This window comes from Chenopodium quinoa, unplaced genomic scaffold, assembly GCF_001683475.1.
Source record: "Chenopodium quinoa cultivar QQ74 unplaced genomic scaffold, ASM168347v1, whole genome shotgun sequence".
NCBI lineage: Eukaryota > Viridiplantae > Streptophyta > Magnoliopsida > Caryophyllales > Amaranthaceae > Chenopodium > Chenopodium quinoa.
The window spans coordinates 2,829,909-2,839,468 of NW_018742817.1; the positions used below are offsets into that span (position 1 = coordinate 2,829,909).

Sequence of the window (9,560 nt, forward strand, 5' to 3'; positions counted from 1 at the left end):
CAGTAGTCTTAATGGTTTGAATTGTCTCATTTGGGGAGCAGTTCTGCACTAGACTATTAGCTTTACCATTTCTTGTGGGCAAAGGTGAAGTGTTTTCAATGGTCTGTGTAAGGGTGATGTTCTCCAAGGACTGTGTATTTGCATCTTGACACCCTTCCTGTTCACTGCCATCAAGACCAATTTCAATCAAATTGCCCACTTCATCACACCCACCTCCCATTGAACTTAAGATCGGTGCACTCAAAACTTCACACCCCCTCATGTTCACTGTCACTCCCATCTACACCAATTTCAATCAAATTACCCGCCTCATCACGACCACCTCCCATTGAACTTACGTTCTCTGAATTCAAAACACAACCTTCGTGTTGACTGTATAATACACTAATTCCCATCAAATTACCCACCTACCAAATTAACATCCATTTCCACCTACAAATACCATCTAATATCAAATACTAAACAAAAATTAAAAAAATACATACCCAAGTATAGCAAAATGACAGCAGTAGCAGATTCATAGCAAAGGCACAAATACGTACAAGTACATAAATAGCATAACTTAACGAAAATGCAACTTTTATTGACAAAATTAAGCAACCGCAAAGGTAATTCACATAACAAACTTTCACCAATGCCCTAATTCAACAACAGGTCATACAAATTAACAAAAATTAAACATTAAACCACATAAATTCATGATATAACTCCATGAAAAGTGGCGAAAGAAACAACAACAACACGAAAGATGGGAGCTTAAATTGAGCTTAAATTACCTTAAATTGAGCTTGCCACCTACGACCACCGACACCACCACGCGAGACGGCCAAAGCAGAGCAACAATTGTAGGTTCACAATTGAAGGTGTGAAGATGAAGATGGGAGCTTCTTCAATTGAAACTCGGGAGAAACTCAGGTGATTATTGTTGGAAGACTAACACCGTGACTTAACGGAATAATGACCAAGCTGTATAACGTGTAATTTTTTTAACTAAAGTTGCCAACTTGTTGCCAACAGGCATGCCACTTGTTCGTGAGAAACAATCTTGTTTCTCACCGTGAGTAACCTGAGCCAACTCAAGGATTGGAGGTAAAAAAGTTGCAAAATTTGTTGATTATAGCTCAATTTGATCTCATTCACATTTGGGCTTGCACGAGCTTGAAATTGTAATGAAATGAGCTGTTTGAGCCGAGCTGAAACAAGCCAAACTCTCAGCATACAAATATGAAACGCAAAACTAGATTAAGCCTTTTATTTTTTTTACGGTTACTTCACCAAATGCCACTAAGTACTTAAAAAATTCATCAAATGCCATCAAAGTTTTCAAAATTCACCAAATGCCATCGAGCTTTTAAAAAATTCACCAAATGCCATTAATGACTAACGGTTAACTCCGTTAGTCATTAAGATTAAATCTTGACACAGGGTCATAGTATGATTAGTTCATTTTTATTATTTATTTTAATTAATAAAAATAATATATTTTTTTCTTCATTTTTGTGGCAAAAATTGTTCGGGTATAGTTTTGGGGGTCATTTTGATCCTTTATGGATACAAATTAAGCTCGAAATTGACAAAAAAAAAACGCAAATGCTTCGTTTTGTGTGTTGAAAAATATTTCGATTAGCTTGTCGTTATTTTTTAACCATTGAAATTGATTGGGTAAGGTTTTGGGGGTCATTTTGACCCTTTATGAATACAAATTAAGCTTAGAATAAAAAAAACAAAAAAAAAAACATAAATGCTTCGTTTTGTGTGTTGAAAAATATTTCGATTAGCGTGTCGTTATTTTTTAACCATCAAAATTGATCGAGTAAGGTTTTGGGGGTCATTTTGATCCCTTATGGCAACAAATTAAGCTCGAAGTTGACTAAAAAATAACATATATGCCCCGTTTTGTATGTGGATATCGTAATTTTTTTTCTGAAAAAAAATGTGAAACGGGGTATTTAAGTTTTTTTTTTTTGCCAATTTCGATTTTAATTTGTATCCTAAAGGATCAAAATGACCCCCAAAACCTTACCCAAACATTATTCGTCACGAAAATCGAAAAAAAAAATATTTTTATTCATTAAAATAAATAACTATTGTGTATTAATTTTAAAAAGTAATGTCATTTGGTGAAATAAGAATTGCATTAACGAAAAACTAACGTTCATATGCTATTAGTGGCACGAGGTGTCATTGTATTGTTTGTCAGTGGCATTTGGTGAATTTTGAAAACTTTGATGGTATTTGGTGAATTTTTTGTAAGTACTCATTGGCATTTGGTGAAATAGCCGTTTATTTTATTTTATTCTTTTGACAGGAGCTTTAACAAACAACCTAAAATTGTATTAAAAGAAGATAAACTATATCCGTGGTAGCAAGGATATGCGTCTTGTGAACTCGTTCCCTTTGTACCTTGTGGATGCTACATCATGTAAAAGCCTTAAAATATTTTGAAACTATGTACTCCCTTCGTCCCATAATTATAGGTAAATATACCATTTTGGATATCCCAAAATATTCCTCCTATTACTTAAAATAGCACTCAATCATTACTTTTTACCTTTTCCATACAAAATACACACATACCTTACTTTTTTTTCATACAAAATACACACAAACCTAAAAAATCATAACTTAATTTTTAACTTTTCCAAACAATATTCTCTACTTTTAATTATCCCTATACAACATTCTTCACTTTTTATCTTTTCTATACAATATTTCTATACTTTTTTCATCCTCCTTAAAAACTGTACTTTTTAGAGTTATTTGCCTGTAATTATAGGATGGAGGGAGTAAAACTTTGGTCAAACAGGTAATGACATGACTCTACTAATAGTACTAACTCAACTGCGGTGACTCTAGGTTATCATGAAAAATATTACAAGTGAATTTTTATTAGCATGAATTAATGTTTTCATGTTTACCACCAAGAATATAACTCTGAGAAACACATGCTGTTAAACTCAAGAACGGCTGGTGTGTACGAATATGATCATACGAGGACATGTGGTCATCTAGTTTTGCAAAAACACAGGGTTAACATTTACTGGAAGGACTTGTATCCACCATATACTCATACAATTGTCTTTCAGGACTTTTATGTTCCATTACTACATTAGGAAAATCACAATGTCAAAACAGTAGGTTCAACAATTATCGGTGCTGGTTGCTACTTTTGGTACTTCAAACACTAGGAACCAAGCAAAAATGCTAGCATTGCAGCTGCAGTTATACTAACAAGCCCTTTTAGTAAACCTGACGATGTCACAGCTGCAGCAGCACTTGAAGGACCAGGAGAGACGGCGCTGGCAACAGGGCTTGCAGGGGATGAAGCAACTGAGGCTGCAGGAGATGGAGCCATGGAAGTAGTAGTGGTGCTGCGGAGTACATGGATGTCAACTTTCTGCCCAGACTGGCAATGACCAGGGACCCCACAAAGGAAGAAGTAGTGGCCGTGCTTGGTGATAGTGATGGTGTCGTTTCCTGTAGTGTGAGTTGCAATAGGGGACGATGCATTACATGCCCTGTATGCAGCATGAGACACTTGCATAACATTGTGAAACTGAGGATTGTACTGAAAAACTGCCATTGCAAACAAAGAGGAGTCATTGAATGGAAAGAACAGGACAACAATTGGAAAGAGAATTTAACATTTTGCCGTGAACCTTATACTATGAGCTAGCCAGTATCAAAGCATAAACATACAGCTACAATATACAGAGTAACATTATAATTTAAGCCAAGCAATCTGGTAGAGTACAATGCAAGTATTGTTTAGTTTATTGTTTATTTTCTTGACATAAGATTGATTCAGGTAGCTCCTCCGCCTCCTCCAACCACTTCCACTAAGTTTGAGTCCATAACCTTTCACATGAGCTACCAGGTTTCTACTTTTAAAACAACATAAAACATGTCAAGAATAAATAAAAAGGACAATTGTGTTTACGAGGCACCATGAATCAAGTTCATACATTATGAAGGAACAAGTACAGCAAGCTGCTTGTGTTGAGCCTTGACTTAACGACATCATTGTAACAAAGTGAGCCAAGGAAATGAATAAGGCTAGAATGGTTCAAGAAGAAATAAATCCACAGAATTTACTGCTAAATGAAGGTAGGTTAAAACTCGATACATATGATTACATGCAGAGAATGTAGACTACATAACAAAAAGAAATTCATTCAAAATTGTCTTTAATTTTGTGCTATGCTAGTGCTTGGGTGCAAAATTTTATTGACTCATAACTGCCCTAAATTTCTCTTTTCCCTCAGGCCTCAGTATACTACAACTGCTGGTAGTTACTAGTCAGCCAATTTTATACTGCACCATGATGATTATTGCTAGATCAAATGAAAAAAAAAATGATTTAATAATCAAATTAAAACATAATGTACGAATGACCACAGTGTATGGTTTCTAGAAATCAAGTCTGATTTTTAATCAAAACACCTTTAATTTAAAATCCGACATTATAATATTTTCTTTGTTCCATTCTAATCATCTTACAAACATCATTTCCATCACATGTTGGATAGATAAAACTAAAAGCTCAAGGTGGCCAGTTGGGTAACCCAAGTTGGATAAAAAAACTATTACACAACTAGAGGGCGTGCAATGACAACAATTATGAAGTACGGTTAACATTCTGATCATGTTATATTTTAGAAAAAAGAAATACGAAAATGATGACATTTGCTTTAGAACGAATATAATTACATTTTTATTCTGCCCTTTAAGCTCTTTTGGGGGTTCAAAATGAACTATGGTATAATGTTCATTTCATTTCTGGTAAAAAAACATCTACCTTAATGGTCCATTGATTATTGTAGCATGCGTATATAAGATTGAAAATAACATTATTGATATTTTTCCACCAACACCATCATTTCAAGAAAGCAACATCCCCACTGCCCCACTAATCCATAAGTTTGCCTATGTTGTCTTGCTTATTGTTTCATGAACATCACTTGTCAATGTCATCCATCCAACATGTTCAAACAGAATGAGCCAAATCTAAAAGGTCCATCAAATCGCTTTAGGATACGGATTTAATAATTCATGTACATAATCTTTTTATCCGGAATAATTGTTGTTTTACCTCTTAGCTCTTACTAGTTCGAATTACACTGTCAATTTCATGTGAATGGAGAATAGATATAAGTTGAGTATTGGTACATTAATCCTTTTCAACATATATTGTGACATATTAATATTATAAGCATCCAATTAACTATTTCAAACAAAGTCAGCTTAATAGAAGAGGAACATAGTTGAAGTATGTAAAGTTATATTACTGGTTCAAATTTCAAACAATTTTAGAGTTCCTCCGTCCAAAAGTCCGAGTTAATTGTCATATTAATAGTTCAAATTAAAAACCAATAAAATTATTTATATTAGCCAAAGAGATTATAATGCAAGCTGAATGCTGGTATACTGGTACTTTAAACAAACAACAATCTAATGAGGCCCGGTTTTGTTCACCTTTTTTCACTTATTTCAGAAAAAAAAATAAGTTCAGATAAGGGTTAATAAATTCATATAAAATAAATTCGAGAAAATAAGTTCAGATATGTAAAAATCAGGTGTATAAATTCATATAAGATAAATTCAAGAAAATAAGTTCAGATAAGTAAAAATCAGGTGAATAGAATGCACCCCTAAAAAGTACGAGTGCTTAATTTCAAAGATTAGTAGAAAAAGCATGTTTATATATTTTTAAAATAATTAATAATCACCCCCAAATTATTACAGGGTTTTGTCATTATCCCATAATTAAATTTAAAATTCACAGCGCAAAAATCCAACAAAAATGACTCAACTCTGCACTACCTTTCGTCAAATACGACAACCATCATACTCATCTTTTCTAAAAATTCTTCCTATTTTGTTTTTTTTATTTTTTTTAATTTTTTTTTTTTTACAATCACGGTCAAAATTGAAAAAACTGTTTAATAAAACTACAGTACAACTAAAAAAATTCATGGCAGTTCAAATAAAAGTAAAAGAAAATCGTGCAAACTCCAATTAGAAATATTAAACACAGGTAATTAAGACAACTTTCAACCAATTCCCAAAGAAATTTATAATTACACCAAAATTAAATGACATGCAAATGAAATTCAAAAAAATTGACAGTTGAATAAAAGGAGTACCAATAACATCAGAGAGATGAAACTCTTTGGTAGCAGCCCACTTCTTGTAATCGATGTTACTAATGGTGGTCCAACCAGCTGAATCCCCAACCTTATACACCGCCGCATTCGCCGTAACCGGAAGCATTACCAGCTGCAACACGGTGGCTAATACGGCGGCCAAATTATATAAACCCATTGTTTTCACTGCCTTGCACTCCATTGATGTTTGGTGGTGCAAAATTGCTAAATTTGTAGGAGATTGTTTGTTTGATTTTGGTTAGTTGTAAATGAGTGAGCGTGGTTGTATGTGTGTGTATATATATAGTGTCAAAGTATTGACAGTGGTTTGAGTGGGGACAGTGTGTATGTATGACAGTAGGAGACTACAACAGAAAAAGTGACTTACAAGTTTGACAAAGTAAAGTTTGAGGTCGTAATTTTATGCCTAATTGTTAACTTGACAACTACACATGTTTTATTATCTTAAATGCTCCCTTTAACGAGTATAATGCGAGTATGTCTGTTAGGTTTGGATACGAATATTAAAGGAGTGTTAGGTTTACAAATTGGCATAGGTTTCAAAATGGGGTTGGAATTTGGTTTATTAATACATTGTCTTCGGTTGTTGTTTGGGAATGTATTGATATTTAAAGGTGTTGTATGAGCCCGTTTGTTGACTCGAATGAACAATACAAAGGGGGGGATGAATTGTATTGTAGAGGAAGTAGGGTAATTTTTGCGGAATTAATAAAGAAACTCAAATAAAAACTAAAAGTGCAAAGAGAGATTTTACGTGGAAAACTTCTTGGCCCTAATCAAGAAGAAGAACCATGACCACAAGCGATTTTAATCTCAACTCTTAATAATAATAGGTAAACAACCTATTACAAATTAAGACTCTAACTTAAGTTCCTCAACGAACTCAAGTTCCCCTTCAACTGATCCCTCAACCAGTTGAACACTCTAACTCTCTTTTTCTCCTTGCTTCACTCAAAGCAATAAACACTCTTATGGGGTGTTTGGAATAGGTTTTTTTAGAGGGATGGAAACGGAATCATGTTAGTGTTTCCGTTACATTGTGTTTGGTTACGGACTAAAGTAACACAAACCGTTAGTAAGAGGTAATCCAATCCACCCAATTGTTTCCGCTGTAATAAGTTAGGAAACAAATTCTCTTTCCTTCCTCTAACACAAAAAATAAAGAAAGCTTCTCAAAATTGCTCGACAAAATTTCTCAACAATTCTCTGAAAATTCCCAAAATTGTTCGACGATTCTACAAGGAAAGCTGCAATTCTCCAGATCTTGCTCCTAAATTTTCAATTTTCTACTGCAAATCTTCAGAAATTATCACAGATTTGCTATTTTATTTCTCTCGTTCAATTTATAGGGTTAATGTAGTATCAATTTTTGCGTTTTTGGTTTTACTTGCGTGTTCAATTGCAATATTTGATTTAGGTTTTTGATGTTTGTTGGAGTTGAATGTTTGAATCTGATTTTGTGCATATGCATTGATCGAAGTTGTTTTTGTTTGATTTTTGATTGTATTATTGTAATTACTTCAAGTTTCAGCTTTGAATGTTATTGTTTTAAGCTTTAATTCATTTATTTTTGATAGAATATTGGTATATGTAAAATCACCTATCTTTTGTACAATGCATTTGATGCAATTAATCGTATATAATAATGTGAATCTTAGCTCAATAGCTATGAATTATCATCATTTTGGTTTAATGGTGTATGTAAGGTGATTTCTATTGATTGCGGCTCGTATTAGGCAATTCATTTGAAATTATTTAATAAACATTGGAGTTTTGTATACTTGTCCTTGACTTCCAAAATTGGTTTGATCATTGTATGGCTGTATATTAATACCTTGTGATGATTTTTATATCATCACAAGGACAATGAAAAAGTGATGCAAAAATATACGATTAACAAGTTAACATAAATGGTTGAATTTGAGCTATAGGGGCTAAAGGGCAGCATAATATATTAGTGCCACAAACTTCATAGTTCATACATGAAGATGCAACTGGGAGGTTGGAGATAGCTTGTAAGAAAGGTGATTTTTTTTAGGACTGTGGTACAAATGTACAATAGATATATTTGTAGGGCTATTAGTATGACTATATAGTACCTTTTGGCACTTGTGCTACACAATGACACTACTATACTGTCAAATCCTTCAGCCTAAAGCAAAGTTAATAAGGCCACAAAAGGCTAAAGCCTATCATGTTCTTATAATCTGTTCTGATGCATTTTTCTGTCATATATGAATTATAACTATAAGATACAAATGTTTCATGTTTTAGACTTGAATTAGAACTTGGTTTTCTGGTGCATCTTGGAACAAAGGAAACTCTGTAAGTTTTAATTCTGATTCATGCAACATCATTAATGACAAAACAGGAAGGGTTGTTCTTGAAGGAACTAGAAAAGGGAACACATATATTGTGGATCTCAATTCTGTCCCAAGGAACAACCTTACATGTCTAAGTGCCATTAATGATGATCTTTTATTATGGCATAAGCGTTTTGGAAATGCTAGTTTCTCACTCATGGATAAACTTAAAGCAAGGAACTTGGTCATAGGGCATCCCTAAGTCAAGTTCTTCATACAGCATATATGTGATGCATGTGTGAGAGGCAAGCAAGTAAGGTCATCTTTTAAAAGTAAAAACATGGTGAGCACCACAAAGCCATTGGAACTTGTTCACATGGATTTGTGTGGTCCCATGCGTGTTCAAAGTAGAAGTGGAAAGAAATATGTTCTAGTTATAATTGATGATTTTTCTAGATTTACCTGGGTGATTTTTCTGTCTAGCAAGGATGAGACCTTTGATGAATTTGATTTTTTTGTCTAGCAAGGATGAGACCTTTGATGAATTTGTGTCCTTCGCCAAGAAAGTGCAGAAAACAAGTGGAAATCAAATTATCCATATTCGGTCAGCTCATGGAACTGAGTTCGAAAATGCATGATTTGATGAGTTCTGCAAGGAGAATGGCATGGATCATAACTTCTCAGCCCCAATAAACCCTCAATAAAATAGGGTTGTGGAAAGAAAGAATAGGACCCTAGAAGACATGGCAAGAACAATGGGCATAGCTAGTGGACTTCCAAGGAACTTCAGGCTGAGGCCATCAATACTGAATGCTATATTATAAATCGAATTATGATGAGACCAATCATTAATAAAACTCCATATGAATTGTTTAAAATATTCCTCACTTTAGAGCTTTTGGATGTAGGTGCTTTGTCCATAATAATGGCAAAAGGAACATTGGAAAATTTGATGAAAGAAGTGATAAAGTTGTGTTCCTTGGCTTGCATCAAATAGCAAGGCTTACAGAGTTTACAATAAAAATACTATGTGTGTCGAAGAAAGCATTCATGTGATATTTAATGAATCTAATATGTTTATCAATGTGCA

At 33.7% G+C, this 9,560-nt stretch overlaps 1 protein-coding gene across 1 annotated transcript; it reads right to left on the reverse strand.

Annotated features, from left to right (window-relative positions):
* Positions 1–3,012: 3,012 nt before the first annotated feature.
* LOC110725957 (mavicyanin-like) lies at positions 3,013–6,521 on the reverse strand. The gene is made up of 2 exons (XM_021905433.1): positions 6,147–6,521; positions 3,013–3,576 (listed from the first exon to the last, which is right to left on the reverse strand). Exons 1-2 carry the CDS (start codon positions 6,346–6,348, stop codon positions 3,185–3,187), a joined length of 594 nt encoding a protein of 197 aa, XP_021761125.1. The 5' UTR covers positions 6,349–6,521; the 3' UTR covers positions 3,013–3,184.
* Positions 6,522–9,560: the final 3,039 nt, after the last annotated feature.